Genomic DNA, 25,926 nt, shown 5'->3' on the forward strand with positions numbered 1-25,926 from the left:
TTCTGCTTCCACGTTATACCTGCAAACCTTTAAGTATCATCAGCCTACCTATCTGTCTGTTTTCCCCTCGCGCTTTTGCCTTCTCTAGGAAGGAAGGAAAACAGGACGAAAAGAACCACAGGGAGGTTAACCAGTCTATAGGCAGCCGCTTTGTTAACCTGCTTATGTAAAGCGGAAGAGGCAGATGAAAGATAGAGAGAAGAGAGAGAATAGAAATAAACACAGCACAATAAGCAGCACACGCGCGCACACTTACTCATAATCCAGTCTTGTCTTTCGTGGAGTGTGACATTGCTGTTACAGCCACTTGTTCAAGTCCGTGTCGCGTAGAAATTTCAACAGTGCTTTTGCCGCCTTCTGTTGCAATATCTTCACTCGGGCACTTGAAAGAATAGTGTCCACAGACATTTGGCTGCTGTCAACGTGAACAGAAACGGATCCCAGTGACTGTCTCTGGATATCATACAATGGACAGTCGCACAGAATGTGGTGTAGCGTCTCTTCGAAACGATAGGCATCACGGAGAGCATTGTCGGCCATTCCTATGATAAATGAATAAGAATTTGTAAATGCCACCCTTAGCGATAAGCGATGAAGAAGGGCGGTTTCTCTTCGGTCGAGCCCAGTGTGCATGCGGAGAGCCATCAAAGAGGACAGGTGGTGTTGATGATTCGTGTGAGTGGTCTGGTTGCTTGGTGGACACCATAGTGAAAGCGTGATTTCCCGCGCAAGCCGTTGAAGATTACTGGCAGCATCGGTCCGCGAAAGTGGTATGGCTTCTTCTCTTCTACCTTCAAGTGCTGCCCGTGTGGCAGTATCGGTATGTTTGTTCCTTATGACGCCGCATTGTCTTAGCAGCCACTGAAAAATCACGTGGTGGCCTTTCTCGTGTGAAGTGCGGAGAAGGCATCGAATTTCAAAAACAAGCTGTTCGTACGAGCCGCGACGCAGTGCTGAAAGCACAGATTGTAGGGAAGCCTTTGAGTCGCTGAAAATCGACCATTTTTGCGGTGTTTCCCGATTGACCACACAAAGTGCAGCGCTCGAAGCAGCTAGTTCCGCTGCTGTAGACGCCGTGGAGGGGTCAGTCCTAAAGTGGATGGTAAAACCTGTTGCTGGGACAACTACTACACCGGAGCCATCCGTATATATATGTACACTGCCTGAATATTTCTGGGGCAAGAGAAGCAGAGACAGTAGTTTCAGCACTGGCGACGAAAGCTCAGATTTCCTCCGGATCTCGGGTACACTAAGATTCACTGTGTGTCTGATAAGACACCGAGGGGGTATCGATGGTTTAGATGCAGGAGTGAAGCCCGAGGGAAGTTTGTTGTTGTGTTTCACAATCATTTGATCGAACGATGCTTCGCGTCTCTCAGAAGGCAACAGTGCAAGGTGAAGACAGGGAGCACATGCAAAGCGTCTGATGTGCGTTCTCAGGACTTCTCACCAATGTGAGTTTGTATTGGATAGTCACCAGCAATTGCAATTGTTGCCTCTGTTGACGTACATCTGGGCAGTACAAGGCACACTCTCAGTGCTTGGGCTTGTACTGCCTGTGGAACACGAACATTTGTCTTGCAGGTATTGCCAAGCACGGGCAAGCTATATCTCATGAAATCAAGAAACAGGGCTCTTTATAGTTCCATTATTGCGTCTACTGACATTCACCACTTCTTCCCTGCCAGAACTTGAACAATTGGAAAATAGTGGGCAGGCGCTTCTTCATATAAGCCTTATGCGGATCCCAACAGAGGTTCCTATCAATCATGATGCACAGAAACCAGTGGGTTCTGGTGTAAGAGATGAGCCGCCTGCTGATTGAGATGACTTGAGGGGTCATTGCTTTGCGAGTGAAGGCCACCAGCGCACGTTTTTCTGGTGATATGCTGAGACCTTGTTTTAACAAGTAGTTCGCAGTCATAGTGGCTGTTCTTTGAAGTCGGGCACGTATCTGAGGATGTGTGACTGCCGAAGTCCAGACACAGATGTAGTCTGCATATATTGAGATCTGAATGGTTGTTGGCGAGTATTCAGCAAGAAAAATAGGGGCAAGATTGAATAGCGTCGGGCTAAGAACTTCACCTAGAGGAACACCCTTGGAAGTGTAGCATCGCGTAGTTGCGCCGTCTCCTGTTAACACAAAGAATGACCTTGCAGACAGGTAACACGAAATCCACGGAAAGACTCAACCACCAAGGCCAACCACTGCAAGAGCACCCGAAATGGCCTCATGTAGTGCGTTATCATACGCGCCTTACACATCTAGAAACAAAGCTATAGCTAGTCCCTACGGGATCTTTCGTGCTTAACGTGCAAAACTAGATCGACGATATTGTCAATGGAAGAGCGGTAGCGTCGAAAACCAGCCATGGAATTCAGATAAATCTTGTAGTCAAGATATTACTCTTGGTGGCCAAGTATCAGCATTTTCATTATCTTTCCTACGCAGCTGGCCACTGCTAATGGGCGGTATGAGGCGAGTTTGTGTGGGGATTTGCCCTGCTTAAAGATGGGTGCCAAGCGGTTTACTTTACAGTCGTCAGGAACATTGCCATCCTGCCACGAGATTTTGTAGAGGCTCAACAGTTCTCTTCTTGCACTTTGCCAAGGTTGCACAATGTTTGGTACGAAATACCATCTGGACCCGGAGAAGTTGAACGCCTGCAGAGAGCTAATGCCGCCTCGTGCTCCTCCATTGTAAAAGGGAGGTCCATGTGGTAGTCAAGGGAACGGGGGACGTCACCTCTCACTGGAAAATTTGTATGAGTGGCTTGGTTGTCGATCCGCGCACAGAAATCTTCTGCGACATCGATGTCTTGCCGCCCTTGAAAGAGTGCGAGTTCTTTGAATGGAAAACGCTGCTCCGTAGGGTGACGCAGACCTTGCACCGTTTTCCAAATGTGTGAGAGTGGCTTGTGAGGGTCCAGTGACTGGCGAAACGTTGTCCATCGTTTCGACGCTAATCTATTCATGCGACACTGAATCTTCTTTTGCATCCTCCTGGTTGCCCTAAGATCGTGAATTGATTTCGTGCGCCGATATCGATGCTCCGCCCGGCATCGAATTGCCTGTAGTTACCCCAACTCTATCTCAGAGTCGTTCCGTGCGGAAGATATTGTCACCGTCCGAGTGGCGCTTCGCATTGTGCTCTTAGTTGTTTGCTCTATCCCAGATCGTAGGTCATCACTGCAAGCATTTTCCATGTCAAACTTGAAGTTGGTCAATTCAACTGCTTGAATGGTTGTCCATGGACCACAACTGTACAAGCCTTTGATGTTAAGGTAGATTGGAATGTGATCACTTCATTGTGACTCAACATCTGGAAACCACTTGACGTATTTCCCTAGGGAGTTAGAGACAAACGTAAGGTGGAGACAGGTGCCGTATGTCACTCCTCAAAGAAAAGTGGGGCTACCGTCGTTCAGGAGAGTAAGGCCATAGTTGTAGGCGATGTTTGCTAACCTGCGTCCTTTCATGAGCAGTGGTCATCCTGCCTACGCTCTCCGTGCCCGGCCCACGTCCACTCTTTTTCTTGATTTCAAGTATGATATCATTACATCAGATTTGTTCCCTGACCCACTCTGCTTTCTTATTGTCTTTTAACGTCACTTCTATCATTTTCCTTTCAATCCCTCGCTTCATTGACCCAAGCGCTGCTTTGCATGGTACCTATGGCTCCCTTTAGTGGAAGGCGGTGTATTCAATTTAACTTTGCATGAGCTCCCAAAAAGAAGCTCTGAAAGGAAAAAAGCATGGCTGATAAATTTTATGAAAAATCCGGTTTTCAAAATACAACAGGTGAAGTCACGTCTAGTGAAGCGTCAGCACTAGTTTTTTTTGATGGCAAATGCCCAAAAAACGGGCTCGATTTATCTGGGATTGCAGAAGACCCTAGCACAAGTCGGGCAGCCCTGGCTTCACGAGCACCTTGTAAAACAATTAATGATATTCGGGATTTACGTCTCGGAACTACGACATGTGTATGAAAGACGCCGTAGTGGAGAGCTCCGGATATTTCAGCCCCCTGGTCTTCTGCAAACTGCACATACATCCCACGGCACATGAACGTCTACCACTTCACGCCTTGTAAAGTTCGACGTGCAAAACCTGTTCTCTGGTCACGGTGGAAAAGCTTCGCGTTTCCAGGAAGAGTGAGACCGCATATGAGTATTTATTTATTTATTTATTTATTTATTAGAATACCCTCAGGGCCCGTAGGGCATTACAGAGGGGGTGGGTACAGCATATATAACACACAAGAAAAAAAGACAAAATAAAGAAACAAGTATCAGATGCGCAAATCAGGAAGGCAACATAAGTCAACTAAAAATGTATAAGAATTCAAGCACATACAAGACAAAGATAGATAATGGAAACTGCGTATAGTTACAAGCATTGCTGAGAAATTGCAGTCTTGAATAACAAAGGGTCTGTTATTGATACAACGGAAGAGGGAAGGTGGTTCCAATCGGCGGATGTTTTCGGTAAGAAGGCTGCTGAAAAGAATTTGGTGCGGCAAAACGGAATGGCAACCTTATGCTGATGATCAATGCGCGATGAGTGGTATGACGGTTGTGAAATGAGGTCTCGCTTCATTGATGGATTGTGAAAAAATATCTTATGAAAAAAATGCAGTCGCGCCAGTTTCCTCCGGACAGTTAAATTGGGTAGGTCAAGGTTAGATTTCATTTCTGAAATGCCCAAAAAACGGGTATTGAAGTAAAACACGTGACTGATGACGATGTCTTGGGTTATATGGGTTACAAACCCCCATATGATTATGAGAGACATCGCAGTGGACGGCTCCGGAAATTTCGACCACCTGGGGTTCATTAACGCGCACCCAAATCTGGCCACACGGGCCCACGGCATTTTCTCCTTCATCGAAAATGCAGCCGCCGCAGCCGGCGTTCGACCGACCCCGCGACCTGTGGCTCAGACACGTGACGCGAGAATTGTGGCCCTGGACGCTGCTACATAAATGAACCTCAGTGTAAGGCGCTTAAATGTATTTGTGCCATGGTGCATAGGAGGGCGCAGGGTGCGTTTAAAGGCTGAGGATGTTTACAGAAACACGTGAAACAGTTTGTTAAGTGTATTTTAGGATTGGTGTATAGCATACTGCTATCATGCGGTCGCAAGTACATCGGCCAAACTGGCCGATGTTTGAATGTACGCCTCAGAGAGCATTTGAGTTTCTTGAAAGGTATTCCTTTTCCATTTTAGGTTCACATTGCAATTCCTGCAAATTCCCACCATTATTTGAAAAAAAAAACAAGTGTTCTTTTCCGGCATCCGCTTGAAACCACGCGTGATATTCGTGAGGTATATCACATTTCCAGAAATAAGGATCAATGTATCAGCCATCCACCATTATCACTACTTGACTGTGAGTTTAACTATATAGATAATTCTTAGGCAAGTGTTTCGAATGAACGCCATGCTTGGTGCTCACGCTATCGTCTCATTCCTGATGACATGCGCGCCCTCGTGTACCAATATTTCCTTCTAATGTGAGAATAAACCAGTTGTTAGTGAGCGCTCGTGCTGTGTGCCTCCTCTTTGCTTCGTGTGTTTGTTCCTCCCGCACTCCCAGTTCGCTGAACAATATGAATTAGCAATTAGCCCACTTTTCCATCCTATTGCTTAACTTCAATTTACTTTAACCCGTCGTGACGGCCGCGTCAAGAAAGCACATACTATGACGTCTGGGTTTCAACTGCGTCTACTTACTCCGAAGACTCAGCAGTGAACAGGCAGCCTGAAGCAGACCACACACACACACGATCGTGATGACACCCAGTAAAAATGAAAACGGAGGGCCAGGTGGATGATGATTATGATAGTGTACAGATCACAAGAAGTGCATAACGAATTCTGATAATAGGTAATGTTTATCAAATAAAGTCAGCGCTGCACTTGACCCTGACGTTTCCCCAACATTACACCTGAATATTGTGTTCCTCTAAATCAGTATCGACACCTGGTGTGGCTCGGTGCTAAAGTATTTGATTGCCACGCAGTATGCCTGGGTTCATTTACATATGATGAAGTATTACTCCACTGCCCCATGACATGTTATAGTAAGATGCAAAAGAAAAATTAGAAACCTCATTACAGGAGTTGCGTGTGGTGAAGTGCGTCGGATACGTGTAAGCCAGAAACAAATTCGAGCGAAAGGTAACAATGCAGCGGAGCAATTCATCGAAGATCCTCTACAAAGTCATTGATTCACGCTCGGCCTATATGCAATGCCACTACCCAAGCACGTACTTGCAGATAGGTGCAAACAGAAAACCCGGAGTGGTTTTAGAACCCAACACTCCGGGTTCACGGCTACGTAATATTTCTTGGGTGGGGTCCATTTTTGTATCGTTAACACCGGAATGAACATGTGGCTATGGTAGACATATACGCATAAAAATGGTTGGGTTTTTCTATACGAACAAAACAAACATTACCAGTACAAAGTGACAGAGCCCTTGCATCTTACGTAAAATCGTCTGTTGTCCGCATTACGCAGGCTCTTAACGCGAGCTTGCTTTCATTTTTATTCTATTTTTATGGCGGTAGGAAGCAACAAACTTGCGCGCCGTTTTTGAGCACTACTCTATACTTTGGTGAACCATATCGGAAGCAAAACGGTTGTTTTGCAGCCACGGACTACGTTGTTAGATGAAAGCGCACATTAGTAGACACTTATCTGTTCATTTCAGCATCTTTGAAGACTACATTCGTGCCAACACGATATGAGCAAGGCAGGCGTGGCAAGCGCGGGAGGTGATACAAATGAACTGTGCAGAGAAAAAAAAAAGAGAGCTCCCGTCCTTATCATGCGCAGGCGTCTCACTGTGGTTTCAGTGACTGTTTGGTCGGCAGTCATTACTTTTTGACAAATACAACACTAAAATCCCCACACCAATCAGAGCGTCTGGCGCGAAACTCCGTACCCCACAGCCAACGTTTCCAATCTTTAGCGACAGATGGCATGGTCCATAGGTCGCAGAAGTTGAAACGAAAAGTTGCGAAAACTCATTGCCACAGCCATCAACGACTGTTGACGATTGAAGCTCAACTAGCGGAGTAGGGGAAAATGACCATAACTAAAAACTCAACACAATTTCTTTTTGAAATAGTAGTAATCATTATATATATTTCATAGTTAACTATTAACTTGGTTCACAGTTTGAGACCTAGCTAAATGGTTGCTTGCTTCATTCTTCGGTCAAGTGTCATAGATAAGGGGGGGAGGGAGGGCGTATTTAGCCAATCTGCTATCAGAGCTTGTGTTTAGTTCGGCGCATCGCCTGGAAGACGAGGCATCGCTCTCTTAGAAGTGGTCGTTTCATGCGTACTTTCTTTAGCTCATTTATTTGCTTATATGCTGGTCACTCGCATGATATTTCATAGCTGAACTAGCTCACAGATTGTCTAGATAGCTGCTCTTGTGACTCCCGAATACCTTCGCTGGCGCACGGCCGGCGTAACCTTGCCTTTGGTGGCTGTGAATGCGACACGCTGAGCAACAAGACGCTGTACGCTCTACACTTGCCGAAGTTATCTTCTCAAAGCTTCTGTCTCGCTGCAGCGGTTTTTGACGATTTGGCAACGTGAGGTTTCGAACTAGCATGCTAATGTGCTCGTGGAAAGTTGTGTCATAATTTCATCGTTGAATGTATTGGTATATATGGGACACACACCATCTGGTTAATAAAACTACTTTGCTTCCTCAATCCGTTTTGCTTGTCTTCCTTTTCTCTCTGGCACGTAATTAGTGAGTCATAAGGTGCAATAAAATGGCGTGTTTATAATTGCCCGTAAAAGTTCCGCCATTTAAAAAATATTTAGTTTCCCGCCCTGTATAGAGCCAATGCGCGACGCCACTACCACTTCTGGTTGTGAGGTCATATTTTATTTATTTTTTGCTAGCTGTTAGTTGTTTTCTGCATACGTAGATGGTGATGATGGCAACGAGCCGCCAACAGCTCATAACATGGGCATCGAGTTACGCTACCAGTATACATATGTATACCTTGACAGAGGGAACGCGCCCACATGAAAGCAAAACGCGCAACACTTGAACGTGGAAAAGCACAGGTACCCCCAACGCTAATACTAACACAAAACAACTTTTAATCTTGTAATAAACTTTTATAAGATCTTATTTGCACGCAGGAGGGGCAATATGAGCTGCCGTGGCATATAATCTGGGAAACATACTACAGCACAAAGAAACATGGCTTACCGAGATCGATGACCGCATGGCTATGGTCACAGTAGTCGAGTGAAGTGTGGTTATAGGCCTTGTCTATGGGACAAACAACTACGTACTGCTAGCAGTCGCACAGCTGCTCCTTGCACTGACCGCGTAAAACTTCATGAACATCAGCGATGCCCGTGCCTTCAGTGATGCCCGTGCCAGAGATACCCAACCTGAGCAACACACGCACCACATTTAGGAAGTGCATTTGGGGCTTGACACTCACTAGTGTTATCTGTATTATTGTGTAGGCTTCCTTTCGGGTGCGGCACGCAAGGGGGCACTGCATGCAAGAGAAGTGCTATAAGAAGAGCTCGCGAGCCGCCTGCCGTCACCGCTATTTTGTGGGGGCCTGTTATTACCACGCAAATGTTTTGCAGTGGCTACATTTTTCTTGAGGATTCAACATTATGCGTATTCTGCGCACATTTGGTCAACTACAGAGGTTACCATTAAACGTATAGACGAGAAAAACATTCTTTTATTGTACTTTATGGTCCTTGGAGAAAACTACGGAAGTATTTAAAAGTTTCAATGGCAAAAAAACTACAAACGTCCAACCTCCCATCCTTAAATATGAAGGTAACATTCTGGTAAAGGTCCGAATGAATATTATGCATCGAAGAGTGAAACGAGAGAAGACAATGAAACGTAGATGAAATGAATATTGATTGAGTTGTGGCGTTTAACGTCCCAAAACCACCATATGATTATGAGAGACGCCGTAGTGGAGGGCTCCGGAAATTTCGACCACCTGAGGTTCTTTAACGTGCACCCAAATCTGAGCACACGGCCCTACAACATTTCCGCCTCCATAGGAAATGCAGCCGCCGCAGTCGGGAATCGAACGCGCGACCTGCGGGTCAGCAGCCGAGTGCCTTAGCCACTAGACCACCGAGGCGGGGCATGAAATGAATATTGTGAGCGCAACAAGCGAATGACTTTTTATTCTCTTTGATAACATCATCACCAGTACATCTTCTTCATCTGTAAATATCATCACCAGCGTGATTTAGCTCGAGCCTAGATGAATAAAGCAGTTCCGCACAAGTGGTGGACGGTGCTTTTCGTTCCCTCAAGTCCTCTCGCCCGTTCTCACTGGAGCTCCGCTCGAGTAGTCGCATACAACCCCCTGCCATGGCGGCCCAAGAAAACCCTGGCCCATCCAACGTCACCTTCCTACTGCAGCCACCGCCACTCGCTCCGCCCAACAACATTCGCCTGCGTTATCCACCGGTGTTTTCCGGTCTCAGAGGCGATGATGTCGAAGACTGGATCAAGAACTACGACCTCGTCAGCGATTTGAAGAGGTAGGACAATCCACAAAAGTTGCGCAGCGTCCCATTTTACGTGTCCGATGTTGCGGAAGCTTGTTTCTGGAACCACCACCCGGATATTCCCGACTGGGACACTTTCTAGCAGCAAATTCGTCAGATATTTGGTGCCCCTGCAGTTCGCATTGAGGCAGCAAAGAAGAAGCTCGCTGAACGCACGCAGATGCCGGATGAATCTTACGCCTCTTATATTGAGGATGTCCTTGCACTGTGCAAGCGCGTTAACACCGGCATGTCTCAGAACGACCAAATACGCCACAATATTAAAGGCATTAACACCGTCGCCTTTACCGCCCTCGCCACGCAAAATCCTGCCACCACCCAGGACGTGATAACCATCTGTCAGCGACTTGACGAGCTTCAGCCTCTTCGCCTTTGCTACGATGCCACCGACATTCATTTGCCTGCACCCCTCGACTTGCGTGCGCTTATTCGCGACATCATTCGTGAAGAGCTTCATGGGCGCTGCTCTTCCCGTGCTGCGGATGTTACTTTCCCGTCTGGAAAAGATAGCTTGCGAGACCTGATTAAACAAGATATCGCCTGCGTATCGCGTTCGACGTGTTCCAACGGTCCCTGCGTGCGCCAGACGCGCACGTACGCCGAAGTTGCCGCGCTCTCTGCCGCACCCACCGTTTCTGTGCCTACAACAGCAGACCATACGCCTGTGACTTCGTTATCACTGCCAGTGCGTGCACCACCTTACTGCGCACCTCAGCGCCCACCTCAAACAATCTGTTACTACTGCAGCTATCGACGACATATCGCTCGGTTTTGTGGAAGGCACCAACAAGACGAGCAACGCGGCTACGCTCCTGAAGAACATCGAAGCTTCCGTCCGACCATCAACTACCTACGACCACCCTCCCACTCGTCCTATTACCGTTCACCGTCTCCTACCTACCATACTGACATGCCTGGGAATTCCCTTACGTCTCGCCGCAGGTCGCCTTCGCCAGGTCGCCGTTCAGTGTCACCTCTGCGGCCCGCCTCCCATTCCACGAATGCCCACGCGGAAAACTCCCCAATGCAGTTTTAAGAGGGGAAACTGCATCCACCGGACTGCTAACAATTCCTCCAGAGCGGCCATCGAATTCGATAGTAGAGTTTGTAGAAGGTGTACGCGTTGAGGCTCTTGTAGACACTGGCGCTGCCGTGTCGATTATTCGTGCTCATTTTTGTTCCCGCCTTCGAAAAGTCACCACGCCTTATGGCGGCCCACCTCTACGTGCGGCAACCAACGCTCTCATTCGTCCACTTGCACAGTGTACCATTCGTGTCTGCATAGAAGGCATTCGTCATCACATTGTTCTCGCGGTATTTCATGGGTGCACCCACGCTCTCATTCCGGGGTGGGATTTCTTGTCTTCTGCGTCCACTTTCATATCATTTCATCAGCGCTTCCTGCATCTAAATGCCACTGACTCTTCTCCGCTTGAACACGATGAACGCGTCCGCCTTGTCACCACGTCAGATTATGTACTTCGGCCATACATCGAAGAAATTATAAGTGTTAATTGCCCCGACAATGTGGATGGTGACGTACTAATTCTCCCTTACGGCCATACCCTACGTAGGGGCATTGTGATCACACCAGGGCTTATTCGCTTCTTCGATGGGTCTACGTACCTAACCGCCATAAATCAAAGGCCCCAGTGTGTACTGCTCCCCTGTGGTTCAACAGTATCTTGCGCGGTCGACAGTGAGCCTGTTAAGATTGTTACTCTTCCGAACAACAACCACAACGATGTTCCAAAGTCACAATCACTGCCATTCAAAGCATCTTACACACCTGTGTCGGCAACCATAAGCACTGAATTAAAATCTGATCAAACTGAAGATTTGCTTGCCCTGTTAAATAGACACCGTTCTCTATTTAACGGGAACTCGCCCGCCCTCAGCATGACTACCACCGCTACTCACAGCATCCAGACTGACGGCTCTCGTATTGTACATCGGCGTCCATATCGCGTGTCTCAGGCAGAACGCAAGATCATCGAGGAAAACGTCTCAGACATGCTACGACGCAACATCATACGTCCTTTCTCGAGTCCCTGGTCATCCCCAGTTGTTCTCGTTCAAAAGAAAGATGGGACAGTGCGTTTCTGCGTCGATTACCGTGCGCTAAACAAAATAACGTGCAAGGATGTTTATCCCCTCCCTCGGATCGACGATGCACTGGATTCATTACAGGGCGCAGAGTATTTTTCTAGCCTCGACCTTAGGTCAGGCTACTGGCAGATACCAATGTCGAAGTATGATAAAGAGAAGACCGCCTTTTCAACGCCAGATGGGTTGTACGAGTTTAAAGTGATTCCTTTTGGACTCTGTAATGCACCCGCCACCTTCGAACGCATGATAGACAGCGTATTGCGTAGTTTGAAATGGAAAACGTGTCTGTGCTATCTCGATGACATAGTAGTGTTTTCATTCACGTTCTCGCAGCATCTACAACGTCTTAACGAAGTCCTCATATGCCTTGCAAAACCCGGTCTACAGCTTAACACCAAGAAATGTACCTTTGCTAGCAAGACAATCAATGTTCTCGGCCACATTGCCTGCAAAGAAGGATTTTGGCCCGACCCCGAGAAGGTTGCTGCCGTCCTCGATTTTCCTCGTCCACTACGTCAAAAGGACCTGCGCAGATTTCTAGGGTTATCTTCTTACTTCCGGCGCTTCATACGTGGCTTCGCGAAACTTGCGTCTCCACTCCATCAACTCCTCGCAAGGAACGTCCCCTTCATTTGGTCCAAAGACTGCGAAAGTGCTTTCACGGCATTAAAGCAAGTCCGCACGTCGGATCTGGTACTGTGCCACTTCGATTCTACCGCACCCACCATCCTTAACACCGACGCAGTAGTCATGGTCTTGGTGCGGTACTCTTGCAGCGTGACAAAAACTCACGCGAACACGTCATTGCTTACGCAAGTCGTGCTCTTACCACTCCAGAAAAGAACTACACTATCACCAAGCAGGAGTGCCTTGCTGTTGTTTGGGCAGTGCAAGTATTCCGACCATATCTTCACGGCCGTCATTTTACCGTCGTGACCGACCATGACGCGCTATGCTGGCTTTCATCGCTGAAAAACTTATCGGGTCGCTTCGGCCCCTGGGCGCTTCGCTTGCAGGAGTAGGATTTCGATGTCGCGTACAGATCTGGGAAAAAGCATCAAGATGCTGATGCTCTATCGCGCTGTCCTTTGCCCAGTGGAAGCCACTCACCATCTATACTCCAAAACGACAGCACTTCTCCAATCGCAGCGCTAAGTTCATCACCTGCCACCCTATCCATCCTTCTTTCACAGCAACGTGTGGGCCCATACTGCCGCACCATTGTTGACCGCTTGACTGGCTCTACTACTCCTCCAAACGCCAGACTCCGTCGACAACTTAAACAATTTAAGCTTGTCGGTGATGCTTTATGTCACTACATTTACCACATCGATGGCAACAAGTGGGTACCCGTCATCCCACGTTCTCGGCAACGTGAAGTTCTGGAAGCCTTTCATGATGATTCAACCGCCGTTCATCAAGGCTATCACAAGACGACAATATACACAGTCGGTGTTTTAAGCCTGGCTTCTCTTCAACCGTCGCTAAGTACGTCGCCTCCTGTGCCCATTGCCAACGGCGAAAACGACCGATAACTGCTCCGGCTGGCTTAATGCAACATCTTCCTTGTCCCGCCTCGCCTTTTCAAGTCATTGGAATCGACTTGTATGGCCCTCTTCCTGTATCATCCAATGGGAATCGCTGGATTGTCACGGCCGTCGACCACCTTACCCGCTACGCAGTAACAGCTTCTGTACCATCTGGGACTGCCACTGAGATTGCCGATTTTTTTCTTCGCCACATCTTTTTGCGTCATCAAGCTCCACGCATTCTCCTGAGTGATTGTGGCAAAGTCTTTCTCTCTTCCATTGTCGAGCAAGTTTTGCGTGCCTCGAACAGTGTTCACAAGACTACTTCTAGTTACCACCCGCAGACCAACGGACTGACTGAACGGTTTCATCGCACCCTATCGGACATGATCGCCATGTACATTCACCCCAACCACACGAACTGGGATGCAATTCTACCCTTCGTGACATTCGCCTATTATACGGCTGCTCAACAAAGTACCGGCGTTTTTTCCATTTTTGCTCGTCCATGGTCGCTTGCCGAGTCTCGCTCTGGATGTCTCTTTCCTTTCGGCCCCTGCACCATTGATGGCTCCTTTCTCTGAAGAATTTCTATCTCGTTTCGCACACTGCCGTTACCAGGCCCGTGTTAACACCGGCCTCTCTCAAGACACTCGAAAATCTCGCTACGACTCGTCTCGCCATGTGGTGAGTTTTTCCCTTGGTGACGGAGGTCTTCTATGGACTCCACTACGCGTCCCCGGCCTATGCGACAAATTCATCAGTCGCTTTATTGGGCCCTAAACGGTGGTCAAACAGACATCTCCTGTGAATTACAGCGTTTCTCCTCTTAGCGCTAATCCTGATCATCGTTGCCGAGGAAGAGAGAGAGTGCACGTATCTCGTTTAAAGCCTTATGTGCGACGCATTTTATAATACTGTCAAGCGACCAGGCGGCCGCTTTCACCACACGGGGGAATTAGTGTGAGCGCGACAAGCGAATGACTCTTTATTCTCTTCGATATCATCATCACCTGTACATCTTCTTCTGTAAATATCATCACCAGCGTGATTTAGCTCGAGCCTGGCTGAATAAACCGGTTCCTCACAATATTATAGTGCACCTCCTGGCATGGCGATATAGTAGTTACAGGTTCGAAAGCGTAAAAAGTGCGTGGAAGAAATGGTCATCTTTTTTTGTACTGATTCTTCGTGCTGTCATCAGCAAGCATAACACGAACGCTGCGCAGCGTCGCCTCACCGCAGTGGTCTAGTGGCTAAGGTACTCGGCTGCAGACCCGCAGGTTGCGGGATCAAATCCCTGCTGCGGCGGCTGCATTTCCGATGGAGGCGGAAATGTTGTAGACCCGTGTGTTCAGATTTGGGTGCACGTTAAAGAACCAAGGTGGTCGAAATTTCCGGAGCCCTCCACTACGGCGTCTCTCATAATCACATGGTGGTTTTGGGATGTTAAACCCACATATCAATCAATCAAGCTGCGCAGTGTGTTCTGAAATAGTTTGGTTGGCGCTACCACCACGTGACTTTATGTACCTTTACCGAAATGGTTCAAATGAATGCCCACATTCTGTCCAATCACACCGAGCTATCACAGCAACAGCGCTTGGCGGCTGGCATCAGTCAATGTAGTCCGGGTCCTTCGTCGGAGCGTATGTGTTAAGCTGTCTGATGACTGTACAAAATGGTTTACTGATAACGGAACGTCAGAACGCGTGGCAGTGGCTCGGCGCCGCCGAGTGGTGGTAGCAAACGAGTTTTGTGCAGGCGCAGTGCGGGCTGTGAGTGTAGCTGTTTGCGTCGTCCATTATCTCCAGTTACCGCGCCTCGAATCGTCGCAAAATGTACCGTAAACGCGGCGAAAGAGCACCATGCGTGGCACTCGCTGTGCCAGCGCAACACTCGTTGCAGCCTCCAGTCAGTGGCGGCGTCGAGCGGCCGCATTGCGTTCCGATGTGCAGTGTCAGTTTTTATGAAAGGGAACACGCGAACGCGTGGCCCACGCGCTCCGGCGGCTACTTGTAGCGCGTTCAAGCGGGAGCGATAGCAACCACGTTCCTGTGTACCCGTCATCTAGTAGCGAGCAAAACAACCTGCCATTGATGATATGGAGCCGGTGAACAGATAGCAACCGCCTCCCCTTTAAGGCGATTACGTAAGCAGACGGGAGTAATCGCCTTGAAGGTGAGGTGGTTGCTATCTGGCGTGGGTTTCATATCAACAATGACCGGCTGTTTCGCTCGCCACTAGATGACGGATACACAGGAACGTGGTTGCTATCGCTCCCATTTGAACGCGCTACGAGCAGCTGCCGCAGCGCGTGGGTGAAGCATTCATGTGTTTTCTTTCAGAAAAATTGACACTGTACGTAAGGGTAGTCCTGGTGCTTCGAACATTGCTTAAATAGACTTTGACGATCTCTCAGTTATTAATTTCTCAAATATTGCAAACAAGTTCCACCAGCTGTTTGGCCAGAGATATTCACAAACTTACTGCACATTCAAAGAATATACTCGACCTTTATCGCACTTTTTTTGTCTTTGCAGATTTAGTGAGTATTGTGAAGGCATGTGAACATAAAAAATATATACTGTTGTTCGCTTTGGGGCACCAAGACGACTACCCTGCCAGAGGGGGTGACGACAGAAGGGCCGATGAAAGTACCGGTCGTTTCTACCATAAACAATACTGCTCAGGGCTCCGAGATTTTAGCCGCATTAGTAGCGGTGGTCCGCCGCTCCTACTTGAAACTCGCCGTAAGCTGCGTGCTGGTATACCTTATGATGAAAGTTTGCTTGAATGTCAGTGGACTCTATGGACCAGATATGAACGTAAGTTGGACATTTCGGTTTGTGACAACAGTCGTACTGTAGTAGGCGTTAGCTATAAATCGACATACATGTATGCCCGTTTCCCACAGACTTCGCTTGGAAGGTTATCCGTGGTCCACAATATATCCGAGGCAGCAGCAAAGTACTATAATGATGCACCGACAAATAATGAAACACCTGGCGTTGCAGGCGTTCCGGAGGATGTTGTCAGCGACAGCAATATAAGCCACGTGCCTGAGCAAAAGCTATGCCCCGTAATACCACCAAACCTTGGTAAGCCTCAGTACGTTGGAATGACTTGTAAACATACAATTGGAAATATCGTTTAGCAAGCAGAGTGACTGCCAGTTGAACGTGCTGATACACATTCGAGATGCTACAGTGCTGTGAAAACAGTGTGTTACAAGAACGAAACCCTGGGCACTACTAGCAAAAAAGTTCTTTTGAAACAATGGCTCCTTGTATACAGAGTAAGTGTTGAAACAGGACTACCAGACTCGAATACGTGACGAGAGCGTGCATCAGTGGTAGGGGGTTTGTAAAAATACGTTCACTCTGTACGGTGCATCGCAAGCTGCATTGATATCATGTGGTTGTTTGTAGTACCCTCTCTTTCCTAACTTACTCACAACCTAATCACTAATCAATGTTTTCTTGGTGGCGTCATAGCACCAATGTGACTCTATGGTCGCATACAGTTATCGTGATTGTGTATCACTGTATGCACAGTCAACTAACGATCTGATAAGTTCGAAAACTGCTCTTGGAAATTCTAGCAAGGAGCGTTAGTATGAAATTTTTGTGTGTATACTACTCATTCTCCTTCAGTGGCTCGCGGCACAAACATTTGAAACAACTCAGAAGAAGCGGTGACATTGAACAAACTTGTAACTTGTTATCCTGACGCCTAAAAAAAAACACCCTTAACACTCAACCGCCTTTCAAGAGAAAGTATATTAGAGTTAACATGCAGAGGAGTGAAACACAACTGCTATGAAAATTTGTAAAAGACAGCCCTTCTAGAAACTTCCTAGGAGATTTTCCAAAGCTCCACACTGGCCTAACTTAACTCTAAGGTTTTTAATATGCGGCCCTGTTTGATGTAGGCGTAATGCGAATATATTACCGAGCTCTCAGATCGCTACCCAACACATACACTTACAAACGCCAATCTTTTGTTCAATTTTATTGGTTTCAATTTCATAACAACCTTAGTTTAAGGGGCCATCCCTAAAATATTTGTTTCAAATCAAGCACTGCAATATAGAGCTAGGCTTTTGTACTGCCATGAAGCGCTAGTGAATTTCTATGGCGCTACGATCAATCCAGGAGCCACTGAATTAGAGGGTGAAAGAACAAATTGTCATATAATTTAAGAACGTGGGCGTGTTTAATTCTTCCGAGTAAATGTCATGTTATTGTATAAATCAATGCTTAAGTCTAAGCCATATGAAGCAATATACAAAGCCCCTTTAGAATTGCTCAATGTATCTCTTCCCTCCACTCGCCCAGCTTGTACCTTAGCGGTCGTTGCGAGAGACGTCAGCAAACCGTTTTTATTTTTCCCCATTATGAACCTCGACATTACATCTCATGTGCTTTATATCGACTATTTCAGTGGGTTACATACCAACAAATATGGATGTACGATCATTGGACGATGTAGAAGACGAATTTCCGGACGTAATGCCTGGAGGACACTTCCGCCCCAAAGAATGTACATCCCGGCACAGGGTGGCTATCCTCATACCATACAGAAACCGGGCCCAACATCTCAATATATTCATATACAACATTCACAGGGTGCTGGCGAGGCAGCAAATTGACTATGGTGTTTTTGTCATCGAGCAGGTAAGCTGAGTTTAACAATAACGCATATTGCTTGGCGAGTTCAGTCGCAAATGAATAAAAGAAGGTGCTGCTCAAAAGAAAGATGGACTAGAAGAGAACGAGTAATGATGATTACTCGCGACAGTATTTCATTCAGAAACAAATTGGCACTTATACTATAGAAACTGTAAATTTATCTGCGTGCATGTGAAAGACTTGCTTTGATTGTTACAATAGAAGCGATGCATCGGTGACACAAACTTATCTCTCTTCTGTGAATAAAAATGTATGGGCAGGCTCACGGGCCGAATGGTCACGGCATCACCTAAGATCATCGACACTGCAACGTGTCTTCACTTCGCGAGGTCTCGTAGTGCCTTTGGCATCAGCCCACATTTCGCCAAAGGATGGCCGCCCGTGATTACATAATCATGCGAAATCATATTTACGCCATAAGAGCGTCAAAAACTTTGTTGTCTTGGAGCGTTACACGTGGACGTCATCAGATGATGATTTCTTGCTTGACGCCGACGGTAACATTTACCGTTGGAGCCATCTAAGGCTTCCGCCTTAATAAGCATTTGTCCCAAGGTATACGTAAACAGGTAGCGTAACTTGCATAAAAGCCCATGGATCCAGTAGTCGGTGGCTTGTTGCCACCGTCGCCATCTACATGAGAAGGGGACAACTAACAACAAAAAGAATAAAATATGACGTCACAACCAACAGCGGTAGCAACGTCAAGCATTTGCCCTACATGGCGGAAAATTGAATTTTTTCCTTATTGCTGACCAGCTACGTGCTTGTATTATTACGCGATTTTATTGCCCCTTAGTTGTGTCTCGCTAATTGCATGTGAGAGAGAAAATAAACAGAAATAACAAAGATTGCCGATGCAAAGTTGTTTCGTTAGCCGAATGACGTACTTACAATATGCACAAGAAACTTCGCAGACGCAATTGTGAGACAACTGTTCACGAACACAATAGCATAATAGCGGAGAACACCTACAATAGTTTGAAAACTCACGTTGCCCAATCATTGAAAACTATCGAAGCGAGACAGCAGCTTTGAAAATATACCTTTGGCAGCAGTATACTACAGCGTCTTGTTGCTTTGCCTGTGGCGTTCACAGTCACCAAAGGCGAGGGCACACCGGCCGTGCGCCAGCGAAAGCAGTCGGCAGGCACAGGAGCGGCTATATACACATTCTGTGAGCTATTTGACCTATGAAATGCACATAAAACATAATCTTCTGAAAGTACGCATGACACCATCACAGAAAAGTGAACGATGCCACGCTAGCCTCGCAATGCGCCGAACCAAAGAACACGCAAAACTAAACAGAAGCTCTGAGAGCATCTTGCCTGGATACACCCAAAATTCATTTTCCTACGTTACAAGATGGCCTGCATGTGCCCGCTGTTTCTGAAACCAAACGAAAAAAAACGGCTGCTCGTTTGACCAAAGTTTTATTTCACCAATGACCAAAGTTTTATTAAATAAAGTTTTCTACTATTGTTTTGTAAGAAATAAAACAAAACCAACAAAAATAAATGTTTCATTATTTTTTTTGTTTTCGCTGTTTGTCCCGCCCCCCTCACCTAATCGCGCTTCAATCGTCACGTGGTTGTTGATGTCTGTCGCAATAGGTTTCTGACCACTTTTCGTTCCGACTTTCGCGACCTATTTATATTGACGTTGTGTGTCCTCTCCAATCGATATCCTTATTTGCATGAATGTGACTTGTAACTTGTCTTGTTCAGAAGCAGTAGCTATACAATAAAGCGACATACCAACATGTGGGTTTGCACTTTATCTGAGGATCTTCTTACTTGAGACTTTGGCTCATCTCACACGAACTGTGAATTCCTGAAATGTTTTTAGTGAAAAAAAATGCTGAAGTATACACGGTTGTACTGTAACGCACAGCACAGGATTATTATTTTTTTTCGAAAGGCGACCCAGGAAATAGATCGAATAAGTAAGCATGATACGGTTTGCTCCAAGGACTTGCAGAACAAAAACTATCTGCTTGTAGCCGCTACAGAGAATGCATCATGCGGTAACGGAGATGCTGGCTGGATATCATGTACGAACCATTTTATTTTCTAGGGTGATAGTAAAGCTTTTAATCGTGCTAAGCTCCTAAACATTGGATATCTGGAATCAACGGCACTCTACGACTACCAGTGCTTCGTGTTCCATGATATCGACCTCGTGCCAGTCGACGACCGCAATGTGTACACGTGTCCCCAAAGGCCTCGTCACATGTCTGTGACGATCGACTCTCATTCGGGGTGAGACAATTTTTACTACTGCGAATGATACACTATATGCTGGATGTAGGCGATATTGCAATTGTTAATATGTAGGTAGTACTAGATTATTACGTTTATTTTTTGGCAGTAAAGTGAATATTGTTGTCCGGGCATCTTTTGTGAATGAAAAATTGGTCTTTATGAGTAAATAAATCACGTATTGGCTTGAAACGGTAGACTCACAGGTTCGATAAATTGCACCTCTATATACACCTTTTCACAGGAGGGAAAAAAACATCGCCATGATGGGCTGCGCGTGGGAGTACAAAGGCTAAGGGCGCAGCCTTGTCAGTGCTTTTTTTTGGGGGGGAGGTGGGGGTCACGCCAATTTTCGCAGCCCAAAGAGGGCCTTGGCAGCCCAGGGAGGCGTTCTTAAAAAGGTCTATAGATATCAAAAATACTTTCCATATTCCAGACGACGTGTTGAAAAGAGAAATAAAACAAAGTAACCTCTGCTCAATGTGTTTCTTTTTCTTTTTGAACCTTATGCCACGGAAATATTTTTAGTAAACATAGACTCACCTAAGACAAGGTTATCCAGAAGCGAATACTCAAGTCACGGACATATTTTTCGCTGCAAGTAATCTAAATGCCTGCTTTCAAAAAATACTTTCGTGATTACCTTGTTTAACCACACACATGGTTAGCTCACACACCACGGACAGAACGCAAGTCATCGCGACATTATGCATTGTTCCTGTACGTACTACATTACGAACATGCCTAACGTGATAACCACTGCCGGCACAAAGTGGTTAAGTCTTCACAGTCATGTATTCACACGGCTACGACAAGACACGTTCGTAATCATGATGTGATTTCAACGACGTGGTTTAGTGACTTGAGTATGCACCTGTTATCTGGAATGGGTTTGCTAAATATAGCCGATATACCATTATTCGCACTTGTAAAATTTTCGAAACTAATATAACCATCGCTTCGCTAGAAACGTCTATGCGTCTCTTGAATACTGTTTAACTATTTTCATTTTCAACCCTTCAGTAAAAATAAAGTTGCTCGGATTTGTTCTTTACTTACGAGCCACTTCATGGTGGGTATCCTATCTCAAGTATCCTAGTTTTCAAATTCCGCTTTAGGTATTCAGGGAGGGCAGACCATTTAATCCCCCGCCTGCTTCTTCCAATACTCTATAAGTTCACAAAATATGAAGCATTGAGAGTGTTAATTATCTCGATATTGGGGTTTTCCGTAGTTCAGAATCCTTGTGTTCACCCGAACTTTGCATTGTTTTGACGTAATTTTGGCCAATGTAGAAAATTTTCACCTCGGTGTCTTTCGGGAAGCCTTCTACGTACTCGTATATATATATAGTTTTTCACAACATTTGAGTACTTCTCGTGTAGTCTTTTATTTTCCACCTTTTGTTCGGAAAACTTTTGTCGACGCGTTTGTTCTTTTATTTTTTTGTGCGTCTGCACAAAGACCTTACGGTTGTTCCTGTTTCAGTGAAGATACGATTTATTATTATTATTATTATTATTATTATTATTATTATTATTATTATTCATGAAAATAACAGAAGCAGTAGTAGTTCCAATGAAGATTATTCTTACAACCAGATATACAAGTGATTAGAAACCTACATTTTACCGACCAACATTTGAAAGCATGGGCAAGACACAAACAAGTCTTTTTTTCGCAGTGTCCCGTATGGTTTGATGTTCGGCGGAGTTAGCGCGTTGAGCAAGGAGATCATGCTACGTGTCAATGGCTACTCCAATATTTATTGGGGCTGGGGAGGTGAGGACGACGACATGTCATTCAGGTATGTGTGGGTATATTTCCCAAGGCATGAAGCAAAACACATAAGCTGAAAAAAAATGTCTGCAGTACGGCCCTGCGCACTGAGTTCCTTCATTCGAGTGGCTGATACACATCTAAATTGCTAAACTCTGTTTAAGAAAGTGCTGCTAACGTGATCCCGTCCACGGTAAAAGACGGGGTGTGCAACTTCAGACAGAAGGGAAAAAACAGGATAACACAAATTACTACTATTCTAGCGTTTTATAATTAATGTAAAACCATTCTTTGTAATTTAACTTTTTTATCTTGCCTTTTCAGTTACACCTAAAGTTACAACCCTAACTTTGAGCGTTCGTCCCAAATGAGCCATGTTAGTAGCGATTCTGAAGGACTGTTTAGCAAGTACGCAAAAGCTCAAACAGAAATAAAAGTTAGAAGATACCGATATCTGAAGCTTGAAGGGAATGCTGCACGTTCATTACACTTTAACGTAATTATTGTTTATTATTAACAATAGGGTAGCCATTATTTATTTATTGTTTAAGCAGTGTAGACTCGAGATTTTCTTTCAACTTTTCTTTTAACTATATACAGGCTAACGCACATCAACCAAACTATACTTCGCCGTCCTGGAAACATTGCGAGGTACAAGTCTTTGAAGCACAAGCATGGCGAGAAAAATCCAGCCAGGTATGAGCTTCAAGGGCAAGCGAGTTGATAACAGCGAAATATTTCTGGGGACCACCTTGTCATTCGTGCATCTTTCTGAGGTGACGTGATCACTCTTACAGTAAAGCACTCACTAAAAGCGATACCAAGGCCAGCAGTGCTCAAACTTAGGTCGTACTCGGTACTTTTCTTTTGTTGATCTTTTTGCCACGATAAAAGCCCATGTTTTCTTTCAGGCATAAGTAAAATATTTTTTGGTCAAACTTTGTCACAGTTATTTTCCTCCGATTGCAGATTTGGTATCCTGAAAGACTGGAAAGCGCGCTACAAGACTGACGGCTTAAACAACGTAAGGTACAAGATCATGGACATGGCGTTCAGAAAACTTTACACGTGGATATTGGCTGACTTAAGATAATGACGAGGGTATACTTATACAATAGCTATACTTATCTTTTGTATTAAAAACAAAACGTTTTTCATCCACTCTCATAATTGTACTCCTTCCGACGATTCACTGAAAGGTTCTCAAGTTATTTTAGAGAAAGATAAAGCATTGCGACATTGATAAGACAATCTTTACTGTAAATGTTATTCTGATGTAGTGATAGAGAAGAAAAGAAACCAATGGCTTAAATTAGGTTACTGTAACATGAAACAAACTGACAGCTAAAAACAAAACTGCTTGACCCATTTAACTTAATTGCCGCAGTTATAGCTCCAAGAGAAATAAGAACCGAAGACAAAGCTGTTCTTCTGTGGCGAGACTTGAATCGACTGTTACACATAACGTAGATGACGTTCTTGCAATTTGCGCATTTCTTATTTTTCAATATCACTGCCCTACCCCGGTGCTGTTTCTCCGGTCCTGTGGAGTATATTTACGTTTACCAAAACTGACAATGTAATACTAGCCTGTGACCCCCCTCCCCCCACGATCATTTCCGGATGGAGGAATCACTCAGCACGTGAATACTGGCAGAGGTTATCGTGCCGATGCACAAGCGTACGCTACATCAAGATATCAAAGTTGACGAAACCGCAATTTCAGATTTTATAGACGACAAGAGAAACCACCGAGGAACTTCATTTCCGTTTGTCACGAATAATAGGGCAGCCAATTAAGAAAACCAAGGAATGTGTAATGCCTCTGCAAAGTTCGACCACCAAGGGCTCTAAAATGAGTACGTCAAATCCAGTACACGGACATCTAACACTTGGCTTCCGCCGCAATGTGAGCGCTGTGATGGAGATCGAACCCGCTATAATCCTTTGGGCAGTAGTGCATCGTACCAGCTTTATCCCAACGGCGAATAAGAAGTGTACGGAAGAGCAATTGGTATATATCAGCTTTAACGTAATATTTTAGATACGGCTGCAAGTATTCACATAAAATTTCACACGCTTACGACGACTGCCACTGGGTATCACGTAATACCATTTTTTATGCCTACGTTGCCTACCCGCTTTATGGCCTATTATCAAATCTAAAGTGTATGTAGCAATTCAATTTACCTTTTTTTCTGCAACCACTGATATGAATTTAATGATATTGAGCTATATTATCGTACATGCACGTATACGTTATATTTAAGTATAAAATGTCACATTCTAGGGCAAGGTACTGTAAAAAAGTCACAGCTTTGCCGGGAAGGCGAAGCATTGAACGCGATACCAGCAAATTGAAAGGTCACGCGCAGAATTAAAAGCAGATCGAAACGTGCCCCGCTCACCTCAGGCACAAATGACGCACAAAACGTACTCACAGGTACGGATGCACGCGAATAAGCGTCTCATTTGTCACTTTGCTGTGCCTGAAAAGCGCGCGCTTTTCGCAAACAGAGACTGCAATTATTGCAGTGACCTTTGTGCACCCGGTAACTACAGCAGAATTGTTCCACGTAAAGCCCGAGGAAAGCCAAGGCGTATGATCCTACCCTCCTCACCACCGCGAGATAAGGGTGCGTGAGGGAGCATCACTCCCCTTCTCTACGCCGGGCAAAGTACTCGTAGAAGATAAAAGCGGGCGCCACCCCGCGATGTGGCGACGTGCGCTCATGGCGCCATCTTGCTGGTAATGCTGAAAACACAATGCCCCCTTCCCTCGAGATGCTCGTGAACAGCGGTAAGCGGTAGATATAGGTAGCTTGCCGTCTTAACGGGGAAGGACGTGTTCCGGAGTGGCTCTGTAAGTAATGCCTCACTTTCACGACGCAGAGGTCCCACGTTCGATTATTCGCGCTGGAGTGTTCGTTTAAAGACAATAGTCTTCCTTGGGAACCACCGACGCAAAAAGTTTGGTTTGTGTGTCTGTACATTTATCTGTTTATCCACTCTTAACAGCATCGGGTATTTGAAATGACCGACCCCATTCGCAGCGCCCACCTATGTTGCTCAATATTCAGCGTTCATGCTTGTGGAAATGTCGATTAAAAAGCAATTATTACGCGTGTGTGGGGCACCATAACAAGTATATAATTTTCATGTGCGCCTTTTACTAGAAAAGGCATACATAAGTAGCTTCAAGGACCGTAGCGCTAAGCATGCTGCGCTGACTATCCAACGCTTGCACGGAAAGGCGAATGTTTCCAACGCTTTGCTAAAATGCGACGGTGGTGACACCTACCCGCTGCCTTTCATTCTACACCTTATCACCTCTGAGGCGGGCGCGCACACCCGTCTCAGAGCCACGCGATCTGTTCTTGGAAAAAGAAAAACTGCCAAATGGCGGTCATGTCTCACGTGTGACGTGACTTGATGCGCTCGTTCGCCTCCACTGCAAGCTCGAGGCAATCTAACGCAGCGCCTTCAAAATACCATTCACCGATTTTCTTGAGCAGAACATCAAATAAATGTTTTGTTCACTCTCTCCACACGCAGGACTATCGTCTTTCGATGACATTTGCAGAATAAATGCAGATATAGGGCCAAGATTTTTCTGGATTTTTTTCTTTCTGGCGTTTATATATATATATATATATATATATATATATATATATATATATATATATATATATATATATATATATATATATATATATATACGTATACATATATGGTACATGACGCCGACGCCGACGCTGGCGGCAAAATCCAGCCGTGAGTGTCCATATAAATGCTATCGCAATAAAAAAAACATGGCTGATGTCCTTGTATAGAAATCGGTGTTACACGAACGTGAGACTTGTCTTTACAGAGGTAGTTGAGCGTTTATTGTGCATCGTCGAAGGAACAGCAACGAAGTGCAAAGTCGCGTTGAGAGCGACAAGCAGCTCG

The 25,926-nt window shown here is 45.6% G+C and overlaps 1 protein-coding gene across 5 annotated transcripts in view; it reads left to right on the forward strand.

The window, feature by feature from the left end:
• The window catches only part of LOC119161320 (beta-1,4-N-acetylgalactosaminyltransferase bre-4-like), a 41,936-nt gene extending 18,791 nt beyond the window's left edge, over positions 1–23,145 (forward strand). For 3 of the 5 annotated variants that reach the window (XM_075889721.1, XM_075889720.1, XM_075889719.1), the window contains 7 exons: positions 15,782–16,066; positions 16,156–16,339; positions 17,685–17,917; positions 20,012–20,196; positions 21,881–22,003; positions 22,576–22,671; positions 22,945–23,145. In XM_075889721.1, the coding sequence (XP_075745836.1) occupies positions 15,890–16,066; positions 16,156–16,339; positions 17,685–17,917; positions 20,012–20,196; positions 21,881–22,003; positions 22,576–22,671; positions 22,945–23,068 (1,122 nt within the window). In that variant the 5' untranslated portion in view covers positions 15,782–15,889 and the 3' untranslated portion in view covers positions 23,069–23,145. The remainder of the gene's footprint in view (positions 1–15,781; positions 16,067–16,155; positions 16,340–17,684; positions 17,918–20,011; positions 20,197–21,880; positions 22,004–22,575; positions 22,672–22,944) is intronic. The other 2 variants (XM_075889722.1, XM_075889723.1) reach the window with 2 other exon arrangements.
• Positions 23,146–25,926: the final 2,781 nt, after the last annotated feature.

The sequence above is a fragment of the Rhipicephalus microplus genome, chromosome 3, assembly GCF_043290135.1.
Source record: "Rhipicephalus microplus isolate Deutch F79 chromosome 3, USDA_Rmic, whole genome shotgun sequence".
Taxonomy (NCBI): domain Eukaryota; kingdom Metazoa; phylum Arthropoda; class Arachnida; order Ixodida; family Ixodidae; genus Rhipicephalus; species Rhipicephalus microplus.